The 14165-nt window shown below is 37.4% G+C and overlaps 1 protein-coding gene across 9 annotated transcripts in view; it reads right to left on the reverse strand.

Annotated features, from left to right (window-relative positions):
• The window catches only part of AGTPBP1 (ATP/GTP binding carboxypeptidase 1), a 123499-nt gene that overhangs the window by 55264 nt on the left and 54070 nt on the right, over positions 1 to 14165 (reverse strand). For all 9 annotated transcript variants that reach the window (XM_019478042.2, XM_059724824.1, XM_014608754.3 and 6 more), the window contains exons 8-14: positions 14005 to 14136; positions 10593 to 10686; positions 8943 to 8980; positions 6014 to 6222; positions 4165 to 4342; positions 1973 to 2070; positions 547 to 663 (exon numbers count right to left, since the gene is read on the reverse strand). In XM_019478042.2, the coding sequence (XP_019333587.1) occupies positions 547 to 663; positions 1973 to 2070; positions 4165 to 4342; positions 6014 to 6222; positions 8943 to 8980; positions 10593 to 10686; positions 14005 to 14136 (866 nt within the window). The remainder of the gene's footprint in view (positions 1 to 546; positions 664 to 1972; positions 2071 to 4164; positions 4343 to 6013; positions 6223 to 8942; positions 8981 to 10592; positions 10687 to 14004; positions 14137 to 14165) is intronic.

Below are 14165 nucleotides of genomic sequence, written 5' to 3' on the forward strand. Positions count from 1 at the left end.
TTTTGACTAGCCTTGTTTTGTTTCAAGGCTATTTCAACGCTCTTTGTTTCACTTTGATTTTGCTGTTTCAACCTCAAAATGAGTTAAAAGAGCGTCAAAATGAAACAGACAGTGAAATTTCGCACAGCCCTATTGGGTATCTAGTTGCTCATAAAAAAAAGAAGCTTGCTCTAAAAATTATTCATACACAATAGCTTGAAACAAAAGAACTTTAATAACTGGCATATAAGACATATTCCACTGAGGGGGTTATTTTCTATGCTAGGGCTCTACAGGTTCAGTGCTGAGTCAAGGTTATTTTCCCCCTCCTTTACTAACACTACCTGTAATAAAAATTCTGAACAAACAGTGACCCACGGTCAATGCTTTAGTTTTGAAATAATGTCTTCTGTCATCTAAATTAACCCATTATCCTCAGGAGTTTTGCACAGAAAACTGATCTGATGTTTGGTAAACAATCTTGTTGATACACAAAGTCAGAAAAAATGGACTGCAATTCAGCTAAGTATTACAGTACTACAATTCATAAATGCCAACATACTTTACCTGAAAGTTCTCTGCAAGTTCCGGGAAAAACTGTTCATATATTTTTAGTTCTTCTATGGGTCGTCCCAATTCTTGCTTTGGTTTCAGCTTATCAATATCTGTCTCTATATCATCATTCTGGAGCAACAACAAAAATATTAATTGTACATCCAAAAATGAAGAAACTTCTAAAACAATTATAGAAAACTTCTTAAATTTACAGCAGGTCATACAGTAAATAACTGTTAACAATACATGGTACTAATACTAGAACATAATTCTGATTTGTCTTCAGAAAATGCTGCTGTTGTTCAAATATATGTTACCAATTTTCTACTTATGTACATGTATATTATGCACAGGCAGGACAGAATGAGGTAACAGTCCCTAAGGAAGAAACATAGGGTTATCCTAAAAAAGAAAGGTGGCTCTCTCATATATACAAAACCCAAAGAGCAGAGACAGATTCCCTAAAATAGGGGTTGTCAACTGGGAGTATCTGGGAAGGCCCTAGGGGGTACGAGTGGGAGGGCAGGGATGGAGCACCACCACCCAACACACCGCACCACTGCTTCCCAGAAGAAGGGCCGTGGCGGGGTGAGGGCAGCCAGATGCAGTGGGGACTGGGAAGCTTGCATGTGGAGGCCTCCCTCCCCCTGTGCTCCATGTCCGAACGCGCGCACCCTCCCCCCCATCTCTGCATCTGGCTGCGGGGGGGGGGGGGGGGGGGGTAGGTACACTTACTTACAAAGGTTGAAAAACCCTGCCCTAGAGCATCACCCTACTACATGCAGCAGCCCTGGATAGTTGGACCCCTCTTGTACATTCCTTTGAATTATACCACATAGTGCTACCCAGATTGCACTCATGCTTTCCTTCAGCTGGACTCCTCTCACTTCATAACATGTAAATCCCCATCTCATTTCCTTACAATATTCAACTTTTAAATATTGATAAGCATTCATGTGTACCATTGTCCTATTCAAAAACTAAGTGTGTTAGAGGGTATGAGTAGTAGAGGGGCTCAGTGATATGAGAGGGCAAAAGACCACCTGAAAGTTAGAGAGAATCTACATGTGAGATGGCATGTGGGAAAAATAGGGCTCGAGCTTGGGAGGGAGAGCTCCAACAAAGTGTATCTGCAGATAATAAGAGGTGTTCAAATAGGGCAATATGAAACAAAGGGATTTTAAGTCTGTGTTAAACACAAACTTTAACTACTAAAGTTGGTATTTCAAAAGCCACAGAAGAGTTAGACATTCAACTTCCATGAACTTCCAACAGGCTATCTGTACAAATTCCATCTGGACCCTTTGGAAATTATGGCTGGAATCACTATTGACATCTCTTTAATTCTTGAACACGTGGTAAAGTGCAAAAATAAACTTTTTAACTAAAAATTTATTGTACACTATGAGTTCTCCCTTTGATTGAGTCTAGTGCTTACCTTAAAATGCTGGTCCTTGTCATCTTCATTTTCATTTTCAGTCTCTGTTTCAGTTTCAATGTCATCATTGTCATCACTTTCATCTACTACGTCATCCACTGTGATATAAAATGCTCTATAAGTAAGGCAGATGTATGTTTTCTACATGTACATCCCAGAAAAAAAATGTAATGTGAAATTTTTTCCACTCACCAGTTGAGATCTGTTATTACTATATATGAATACAATTCCTATGAAATCATATGAACACTACTACTACAACCAGATTTATCAAAGACTGAATGCTCATTTGATGATATTGCAGAATCTATTATTAAAATTTCTGTGCAAATGGTTTTTCCTATTAAAAAAACAAAGCCAAAAACAAAAACAACATGCACCTGTAAGAACAAGATTTGATAAATGAAAGATTTGACCAGCTGCACAGATTCAGGACTTCTCTGTTCAGCATAGCTCAGGCACAGGGAATGTGAGCTTAAGCTACCTTTAACTCTCCTCCAAACCATGAGCTACCAACTGTCATGCCCTCCCGTCACAATGTTCCTGGTAATTAAGGAGTGACTGCATATAGTTTTGCTGCTATACCTCCTTTTGCCCAGCCAAGTCTCTTATCCTAGAAACTAGGAACAAGCAATACAAAAATTCCAAAGGCAGCTAAAAATCACACAGGAAAGCAGCTGAAGTAGTTTCTCCAACTGCTTGGCATTACTGGCTTTAGGCCTAGGATAATCTTCTTCATTACCATATTTTTTCATGTATTTTAACTGAAAATAAGTTGAGACCAACACATTACAACTGTTTGCTTGATATGATTAGGTTAAAACACAATGCCAATATAAGTGGGCACTATCCACAAACTTCAGTGAATGCGTACCTTCTTCCACAAATGGCAAAATTCGCCCCCCACTGTGTCATTTTAAATACTGAGTATTGTTTATATTTCAGAGTATTATTATTTAATACATTTGATATTATTATGATTTAGCCACTCTGCAGAAAATAAGCTGTTTGTTGTATTTGTCACTTGTGAAATATTAATTTAATCATTGTAAAAGTAAAAAATAGATGTAGCATAAGGGGTGGGGCTATTTCATAGATTCATAGATGTTAGGGTCGGAAGGGACCTCAATAGATCATCGAGTCCGACCCCCTGCATAAGCAGGAAAGAGTGCTGGGTCTAGATGACCCCAGCTAGATGCTCATCTAACCTCCTCTTGAAGACCCCCAGGGTAGGGGAGAGCACCACCTCCCTTGGGAGCCCGTTCCAGACCCTGCCCACTCTAACTGTGAAGAAGTTCTTCCTAATGTCCAATCTAAATCTGCTCTCTGCTAGCTTGTGGCCATTATTTCTTGTAACCCCCGGGGGCGCCTTGGTGAATAAATCCTCACCAATTCCCTTCTGTGCCCCCGTGATGAACTTATAGGCAGCCACAAGGTCGCCTCTCAACCTTCTCTTGCGGAGGCTGAAAAGATCCAGTTTCTCTAGTCTCTCCTTGTAGGGCTTGGTCTGCAGGCCCTTAACCATACGAGTGGCCCTTCTCTGGATCCTCTCCAGGTTATCTGCATCCCTCTTGAATTGCAGCGTCCAGAATTGCACGCAGTACTCCAACTGCGGTCTGACCAGAGCCCGATAGAGGGGAAGTATCACCTCCTTGGACCTATTCGTCATGCATCTGCTGATGCACGATAAAGTGCCATTGGCTTTTTTGATGGCTTCGTCACACTGCCGACTCATGTTCATCTTGGAGTCCACTAAGACTCCAAGATCCCTTTCCACTTCCGTGCTACTCTGTACATCTCTTCTTTTAAACTTTTTGTCTCATTTTCTTTACTGACCATAATATTTCTATGTTTATAGTTTTAAAGAAGCTGCAAAAGAGGCCATTTAAAAGAGCCATGTTACAAGAAGACACTTAAAGCCTCTTACTCTGTGCCCTCACACTAAATTTCTTGTTCCCCATGGCTTTTGGCAGCACCTAGAAAGCAGAGGGGGACATAGTAGTGAAGGGATTGGTGGCATACTTGAAAGATTGGTAGACTACAACAGTGTCCATATCACAAGCATATGACCTGTCACTCTGAAATGTTGGTGACCCCTAGACTAGATAATTAATGTTTAATCAGGTCTGATTTCATGGAACCAAGAGCAGTGTTAGATATACACAGAGCCAATGCATTAAAACTAACTGTACCTTCTGGAGGCAAACTGTAGAGCTGAGCCACAGGACCACTGGTAGGAATAACTGGGAGTTGAAAATGAAAAGCACTTTTAATTGTTGGTAGTGGAAGACGGTTTTTAGGGAAACATTTTCTCATTATTAGGCTGGATGTGTTGACAAGTGGATCAAGAGTACGTACTGCAAGGCAATCCTATTAAAAAAAAAAGAGAGTCACAAAATAACAGATGTTTTCAAAAAGCAAAACACCAGTTTTTTAAAAACATATAGCATTATACATATATTTACGTATATACATAGTTTTGTGCACAAAATTAGAATATGGAAAATTTATTATTACTGCTAAAAATGAGTAAAAATGTCATTTTAATATAAAAAGATATACTAAGGTATAATAGATTTAAATAGATGGACTATAAAGCAGTATTGTTTGCTACTTTTGAAACTTGTAGATCTTCTGCCAACTCTGTTTCACATTTGTATAAAAATACCCCGTTTATTAGTTTGTAGACTGTTTCTTCTTGAATTTGAAACCTGTTCCTCAGTAATCTGAGTTACTTTTGAATAGCATGAGATATTAGCTAAATCACAATCACCATTTCTCCCATTTTAGATAAGCCAAGGAGTGAAACCAAATACAGAAGATAAATCTAATTCTCATGACATAGCAGTACAGTACCACACAGAACAAGAGAGCAATGAGTTAGTATCTTAGGGCCAAATCCAAAAGAGGACTGAAATGCCCAAAGCAGGACCAAGACTGACTTTAGGTACCCAAGCCCCAAACTGATTAAAAACCCCTTTTCAGAAGTAACATTCACCAGGCACCTTCCTTTTTTTGGAACCAATGAGTTCCATTGACACCCACAGTTCTGCTTTTGTGCTTGCTCAGAACTTCCCCATTTGAACAGCTAGGAGCCCAGCTCCTCCCAAAACCCCATCTGAGCCCCAAAGCAAGTCTGAGTAGCCCAAGAAAGGCCCTATCACATAGGCATGTTTAAGAACCCACCTTGGGCGCATCCCAAGTGCGGTTCACAGCACCTCAAAGAAGTCTGAGGTGCCGCAAACCACATGCAGTGCATGTGTAACTATTCACTGTGTTGTTAGCAGTGTGGCTGGGGTTTATTTTTTGACACGAGGAGATCCCAGTGTCAAAAAAACCTGCTGCCAAAAAATGTGTCATGGTGCACATGACAACAGTGTATGCTGCCAGAAAGGGAGCCTGGCTGGCCAGAGCCATACTCGGGCTGCCAGCCAGGCTCCAAGATGCCAGCTTGGCACTGCTGCTGCCCCAGGAGGCCACCAGGACTCCAGGTAATGCCAGCACAGGTGCTGGCCCCAGCCTCCCCTACACCACCCAAGTCACTTTTCTGTGCACCCGAGTGTGTGTGCAGGGGCGTGCCCTGGGACAAAAAGCAGCAGCACAAATATGTGCTGCTGCTATTTGTTCCATGGGAAACACACATCTCTGGCACATACATGCTTGTCAGGGACATGCCCCATGTACACACCAACAGTCATAACCACTTTTATTCAAAGTGGATAGCCAAACAAGTAGGAGGTGGGAAGGGGTGATTTCAAATTATCATTATAGCGAAATAGCACTAAGTGAAACAGTGTTAAACAGGGGTTGCCCGTACCAAATACCTTTACCAAGATGTAAATTATAAACTGATAAAAGATAAGAAATTAAGGCCTGCAAAATAATTTAGTCAGTCTATGCCTCAAATCTTACAATAAAGCATTTGTTTTCTAAAAGGTAACTGAGAATTCATAAAATAATACCTGTAACAACGGAATAATATGCAAAACTTTCATGTGCAATGATAGCAAATAAATAAATATAAAAAGGAATTCAACTCACTTGTGAAGTATTGTAAAGAATTTTCATTCCATTTGCATCGATAAAGGCTTTCCTTCCCAATTTGATATTTGTAACACTTTTAATGCACTGTAAGATTCCTTTTCGGATTAGCATGTGCCTGTGTCGACTATCATGGCGGTGCCAATCTACATAAATTGTTAAAAGCACCTGGACATATCCTCTGTCGACCGCTCTCCTGGCATTTGTTTCTTAAGATTGACAATAAGGAAAAAATTAAAGGAGGCAAATTAAGCATTGCTAGAGTATAATGAAAGGATATTAGCAATTGAAAATATTACTATAATTTTGCATCAAATTTAAAAACTAGGATGTTGTATTTTATCATGAATGAATTATAATGAATAAATTATAATAAAATAATGATAAAAATAATAAAATGATTCATAGTAAATAATAAATGTTAAGGAGAGAGCCCTCCAGTCACCTTCATACAATTTTCCCTATCTTCCATTAATAGAGATAGGGAAAGTCCAAGAATATAAATTTTCCCATTTCATAGAAATCAAGCCATATGGCTGCAATTGTTTTCTCTATCAAGATCACAAAACTAAGAAGTAAGTCACTCTGAAACACTCATATAAATTTGCCTAAACAAACTTTATCCAATCCAATACTGAGATACATTTAACATACTTCTCTGCTGTAACTGAGCACACGTTATGAACAATTTCCTGATGTTAGTTAACTTGCAATGTATTTCTAATGATGTGGTGGTGACTGGCAGTACTTCTATGGTTGTTCTGCAGATGTTTTCTTTTTAACTTAATTTTTAATGCTCCAAGTTAACATTTGAAATTGAAGCTGATACTATCAGGCTACATATATTTTTATTAAAGCTCCAGGTAAGAAATAAAATTGGTTTGGACAACAAGCTGAATGGATACTTGAAAGTAAAACAAAAGAGAAACAAAACGTCACGGGTTTATATAACTCTCAATTTTTTTTTTTAAACAATAGACATTAACAAGTAGTAAGTGCAGATGTGATTTTTATCATGGAAACAATTTCTGAAAAAGACTACTACCAAAAAACTACTATTCACATACTATACTAGTTCAATAAGGATATTTTACTATGTACACCTAACATGCCAATATGTACAATGTGTATTGTACACTCCAGGTTAACTCCCACACAAATTTTAAGTGTTTTTTATATTTAACAAGAAAATAGACATAAGAGATATTTTGAGATACTTCTCTTAATCTGTTTCCTTCATTTCTCAAACTTAACATTGGATTTAATTACCAGGGTTAACAAAAAAAAAGTTTCCAGTTTCTTGGCTAACAGGCAAAAATCAAATACAACTAGCAAATTGTCAGCAAATGTGCATATCCCTATTATATGTTTACCTGTGTGCATATGAACAATGCAAGCATGAAAGCCTGACATGTTTTTCTATTGCCCATACTCCATGTAGCCTTTTTTTTTTTAAAAAAAAGAACTGCCGTGTAGTATTTCTATAAACTCAAACCACCAATTTTTCCAAGTCACTGTACCTCTATAAAAACAGTTCTCCAGTTAACTTGAACTTTTGCAGTTCTGCCATTTCCATTAAATACATAACTGATTTTAACTGCCAGATTTTGTCCAAGATCCAAAACATAACTGACTGAAATGACCCAAACCCCAAAAATACCTCCTGCAGGCAAAAATAATTGGTTATTTCAATGAAAAACAAAAGATTTTCAGAGATACCAGTAATAGAAAAATAAAGGCGTTACAAGACAGTTTTGCAATGACAACTATATTATGCTGATTGCCTGTAAAGACTTATAAAATGAAGGTTCAGAAAGCCATTTCCACTTATTTTTAAATTTGAATTTTCTATTTTACAAAATGAGATTGTACACACCAAAAATGCATACTTTGTGAAATACATATATGCCTCAGGGGGGAAGAGAGGCACAATGCCAAAAGGCCTTCAGGACCCCAGGGAACCACTTTTGCTTACATTTATTTCTTCTAAGGTCTCTTAATTTACATAATAGACCATCATCAATCAAAATTTCCCGCTTTGGAAAAAGTAGGTATGTTGGCTTCTTAGTTTTCCATAGACCTCAGATTTGACTTTGCATTTACACAGTAGCAGACTATTATTCTGAGATATTTCCTTCTATTGGCTTTTTCTCTGCAAGAAATCCTGAAAAATACTTACGACTATAAAAGTCCAGGGAGTAATAAAGGCTGTGAAGTTGATCAAACCTGAGAATGACTAATTCAGTACAAACGGAGACAGAGACCACCACACACAAGTAAGTTTCCAGTTGTACCCTAGAATGATTATCTAGAAATCCTGGTCACCTTACAACTCCTACCCATTTTACTGCTATTCTAAAACTACGATAGTACACACAGATTCACTGTGAGGGAAGGAAATAATAGCTTGTAGCTTAATGGAAAGTTAGCAGAGAGAAAATTCTTAGCATCTATCCTTCCAGACTCAATTAGCCACTGGAGAAGAATGGCCCCTGTTATTTCTATACTTGTAATCTTTATTTTAAAGCTAGTATCAGATACTTTCTTTAGGCATGTAAGCTCATTTCATCATAGCCAGGCTAAAGGAGATGGTATACATTTGGCGAAATCTGCCTTCACCCTGATTTACAATTCATGGGAGTGAGAATCATAGCCACCAACTGCAAAAGGGTGGAGCTAAGCAGCTATTAAAGGATACTTCCTCACCACAGAGTCCAAGTCAGTTTTTGCATATGTTGGGCAGACTCTCTGCTACCCAACTGGTTTGAGACAGTTAATATTACACATGCTGCAAATATTGAAATACAACACAAAACATTAAAGATGAAATTTTCACTTAAAGTTTCCTATTTGTTGTTGGTTTCAATCAAAATAATTTAGTTTAAAAATATATAGTCTAACAGAAATCATCTAGGAGTCAAACACTTACTTGATTTTAGCAATGCAGCAAGTGTGTCTAAAGCAACCCTGTCAACATAACAAGAGACAAACAACAAAGAACTAGTAAACTTAATCTACAACATTGTAAAGCCATAAAAATATAAGCAACTGACTTCCTGAGCAACCATCCCAAAGACTACCTTGATTGTATTAATATTATGTAGGCTTTTCCTCAAAACATTTAATTCTATGTCATGCATCTCTTCTAGATTTGAAATCAGATAATGTAAGTTAGAAACACCAATATAATGGTTACATGAACTTTAAAAGCTCTTACAAAGATGATACCAGCAATCTTAAGTCCTATTCACATAACTGAACATTATAAAATTATAGATTATTTTTAAAGAATTGATTTTTAAAGAAATGTTTGAAATGTAACAAATTACTTATATAACACTACAGTACACTGTTTTACCAAAATTGATGGTTAAGAAAACTGGTTATAGATCAATACTCTTAATTTGTTATTTGTATATTCCTATTAAGCAAATACAAAATAATATTTCTAAATTAGAAGCCCTTGCCTATTATTCAGAATGTAAAAACTACATTCTTTTTAACCTCTTGGCAAAGATGGGCAGACTACACCTAGTCCTTGACTAATAGTAGTTGCATGCTAGGAAAAATATGCTTAACAACATCAAGGAATTATATTCATACGTTTTAATTTTCTTGGACAAAAAAAAGGAATAAATCATTTGTATAAATCAAAGTAGTCTGTAAAAACTATATTCACAAGAACTGTAAGAACCGTATTCATCTGCATTAGGTTTAAAATGTAAAACATACTTGTTACGTGCACAATGAAATTAGTACGTGCGACATGGTTATTTGGTATGCAACCGATGCCTCCTGTTGCACAGATGTACAATTCAAAAAGGAGGTAGATTACAAGGAAAGCATGGTATTAAAATAGTCAGGCACAAATTAATGAGATAGCATGATTCAGAACTATTTTTTGAGAAATCGAATGTTAAAGGCAGGCCAGCCTTTCTATTTTTACCCAAGATTGAGTAACAAACTAAAGAATCAAGGAAGTATTATTTGAGAATGCCACTGAAAGTTTCATATACATATAATAAATTGCATGGTGCCTTCATATTATGAGTCTTTGCCCTAAAGAAACTGCATATTGTAACACCTGAGACATGAGGAACAAGCATTTTCCTTTTGCTTTTTAGTTTATATCAATTTAACTATAATAGTAACAGCCTGACTACCTGTCAACCCAATGGCTCTCTAAGATGACATGGCACTGTATCAAGAAATATATTTGCAATGTGTTTTTAGAATAACACTGAAGCAAAACTTCAAGAAATTAATGCTGATGAAACTGCCTCAAAATGTTTCAAGTGATCTGGGGAAGGCTGTGAGCAGTTTTTTGTATGTAGGAGTGATGCACAGGTAAGAGACAATTTCTGTACATTACATGGCATAATAACCCGGTATTTTAATATCATAGCTTGGAAATAAGTGGTATTTATAGAATCCAAGATTTAGGGGTTTTGTCCCAGCATTTAGCAGTGAAGTCTGAAGGAGAATTTGATTAAAAAAATTCTTCCTCAAAAATAAATTTTGAAAAGCATTTAAAGTTTTTTGCATATAATATATTTAAATAAAACCCCCTGTTACTCACTTCATAAGGCCAGTGTTCTTTTTACTAAAAGGGCCAATGATCTTAAACATCAGTTCCACAACTCCATTTTTCCCCAAGGATACTGCATTTACAGCTGAAAGGAGTAAAAATTGGAAAAAAAATGATAGAAATTGAAATATTTCTAATTATAGTTCTAACTTAACTATTTGGTTTTAGCAACCAAAATACAGGCAAGTAAATATACAAGTGGGTTTAGATTATGTCCATTACTGTGCTGAAATAAGACAACAAATCGGGCTAAAGCAGCTCCTTACTAGTTCTTATTTTGTTAATGTACATACCTGATACTACTCAAATACCTAACCATTCCTTACCCCTTCATAAAAAAAACCCCCATGAGTGTTCTAATGAAGTCCCAAGTTGTTACTGTTACACAATATTTCTGGTATTTACTAGTATGCTTTGAAATAAAAACTATACTTATTTATGCAAGTGAACACACATTTACTGATATATTACTCTTATTTAATTGTTTGTTTATTTACTGGATCTCTGAATTCAGTAGTCTGTATATACTACAGCAACCAGGGCTATCACCAAGGCTTGTGGGTTTTGGGAGTGGGTTTTTTCTTCTTTTTTTTGTTGGGGAGAGGTGGGAGTTGGGTATCTGAATGGGTTTGGTAAGCCATCAGGAAGTGCAGGCAAATGTTTCAAAAAAAGCAGAAACTTACTGACATCATCTACTTTAGAGAGAGAAGAATCACTTCTAGGAAGGTGCAGGAGAGTAGATACCACATGGGAAAATATACAGTGGCACAGGCAGAGGCATGGTAGTACACATGGACACTGAAGCCTCTCCCAATTTTTTAAGGTTAATAACAACAGAAGGCGTTATTTTCAATATATGCTTTCACCTCCTTTCTTATCAAGATGTATCATAAAAAGTTTTCCTTCCTTCAAGTTTATGCTTTGTCAGTTAAGAAGCTATCTTCCTCTTAGCACTGGCAAACCTTCTAGGCTCCATGACTAAAGGGGTCCTTCAGCAACAGGACAGAGGTGTCCTGTTGTCAGAAGCCCAAATACTAACAGTATTGGGTGCCTATACATGAGCAGCGAGGCTGTTCTGACACGCTGTAATTACAGCACATCAGAGCAGACTCAATTAATTAAGTCTGCTGAAGCGTGGTAATTACTGTGTTGCAGGGAACTCCAGTGTCTCATGCATCAGCATTCCTATGCTGAAAAATGATGGCTTGCGCTTTAGTTAGAGCAGCTCTCGGAACCGCACTAATTAAAGCACCCCTCCCCACCACTCCCAGAGCACATGTATAAGTGCCCATTATTTCTATCCCAGTACCACCTAGTCTCTGTATAGTCGTTCCTGATAAAAAGAGTAGAATTACAATATAAAACCCGCAGCTGACAGTGAAGTGGTAAATTAGAGAAGTAAAAAAGGGGTTAATGAAGGACCTGTGGTCTGCCCTGAAGAAGGTACAGAGTGTATGTGCTTATTCTCAAATGTGGTGCTTTGTGAAGAAACAAGTGATACACAAACATAGGTGCATAAAAAACTGGTTCATTTAAAAAAAAATTCTTTACATGGGTATCAAGAGGGCAATCCAAGAGGAAAGAACTTATTTTAGTAGTCATACATGAAACAGTAATTCAACTTTATTTACTAATAACTTAGGGCATTTATACATGTGTTCTGGGAGTAAGAAGCAGCGTTCACTCTAAGCTACATGGCATGAGTGCACCTGCGCAGCCATGCACACTGCACAACTTAAAGTGAATGCTGGTACAGAGGGGTTTAATTAGAGCAGCTCTAAGCGCCTCTCTAATTAAAGCACCTGGAGCGACTTTTATATATCAGCATCCCCATACTTAAAAATGGCAGTGGGGATGCTTTATCTAAAACTTATCCAATGAGCTTTAGATAAAGCGTCCCCGCCATCATTTTTAAGCACAGGGATGCTGATGCACAAGATGCTGGAGGTTGCTGGAGAGTGGTAATTACCAAGCTCCAGCAGACCTGATTAATTACACCACATCAGAGCAGCCTCACTGCTTGTGTATAGGTGCCCTTAGAGTCTGTATCATTAACAGTAGTATTCCAGATACTACACACATTATTATACCCAAGGAGGATTACAATCTTAATATATAAGAAAAAGGGCTAAAAGGGGAAAGAGGTAGATAGCCTCAGTGACCTCTCCAAGGTCACAGAGCAGGTGATTCTGGAACAGACCCCAGATCTGAGTCCCAGTCCAGTCCCCTATTCAGTGAAGCAAGCTGCCTCTCAACTAAGTCATTAGGATATCCTCTACTAACTTCTCCCTTTTAAAGCATCATATAAAGTAGATTACTATAAATAAAGCTGTGTCATTAAACATGCCACAACTTCATGGGTGCACAGTGGCTCATGAAAGCCATGCTGCAAAACAAAATCTCAGATTAATTCCTTCTAAATAATGTGCCTTTGTTCCTATGAGTTTGTTAAGATAAGCATTTGGAATGCAAAATTTAAATTAAAAAAAACCCAAAACATCAAAACCAGCCATGGTGACTCACTCCTCAGAAGGAGCAACTCCAAACTGATGGCCTGCTCTTGCAATACTGGCACAGTGAGCATTGCAATGTTTTCACCAAAAGCCAGTGATCCAAGTTTCTGCTGCCTGTAGACCAGGGGTGGGCAAAATGTGGCCCAGGAGCCGGATGTGGCCTGCCAGGCCATTCTATCCGGCCCGTGGGGCTCCTAAAAAATTTAGAAAATTAATATTCATCTGCCCTGGGCTGCCTGTCATGCAGCCCTCGATGGCTTGCCGAAACTCAGTAAGCGGCCTTCTGCCCAAAATAATTGCCCACCCCTGCTGTAGACACACTGAAGCAGACTATGATGGATGCACAATACTCTATCATAGCATTTCCCCTGATAAATGTTCACAGTCAGTCAGTAAAAGGGAAAAATTACTGAAGCAAATACAAATGCTCCCTAAGGAGAAATAAGTGACATTGTTTAGCTTCTTGGTTAAGATTTTAAATCAGCAGTAATTATGAAGTAGCAAGGTAATTTAAAAAGGCAGTACTATGAGCACATACACAATCAAGAGAATGCTTATCCCAATAAATGCTTATAAATAAGTCAATTAATTTATCAGTACTGTTTTAAAACATTTAATGTCAGCATTCATACAAAATGAAAAAGTTGGCAAATAGCTCCACTGAAAAAGAGAATTGATTAAAAAAAAATAAAATTGTAGCAAGCATGCAGACTATAGCTGTTGCTACAGTTTTTTTTAATGCAAAAGGATATACATTGTTCAGTTTTCAGGAAGCAATTTATTATAATCATGTAATTGTAAGCAAATATTTATATCCTACATTTTAAACACTGCAGGATAAAGTATTTGATGTTGTATGGAAAAATAACTGAATGCTCCGCAATACTTACAGTTGGTAGAGTAAACCCGTAGTACTTGGAGACATGGCAGTATTAATCTATGGTTCTGCAAATTCTGTTTCACCAAATTCAATGATATGTTTAAGGCTCCATTAATTCTGGCTTTAACTCCAAACTTTTTATCTGAAATAAAAATCAACAAAAAGTCTGAA

The sequence above is a fragment of the Alligator mississippiensis genome, chromosome 3 (assembly GCF_030867095.1).
Source record: "Alligator mississippiensis isolate rAllMis1 chromosome 3, rAllMis1, whole genome shotgun sequence".
NCBI classification, from domain to species: Eukaryota; Metazoa; Chordata; order Crocodylia; family Alligatoridae; genus Alligator; species Alligator mississippiensis.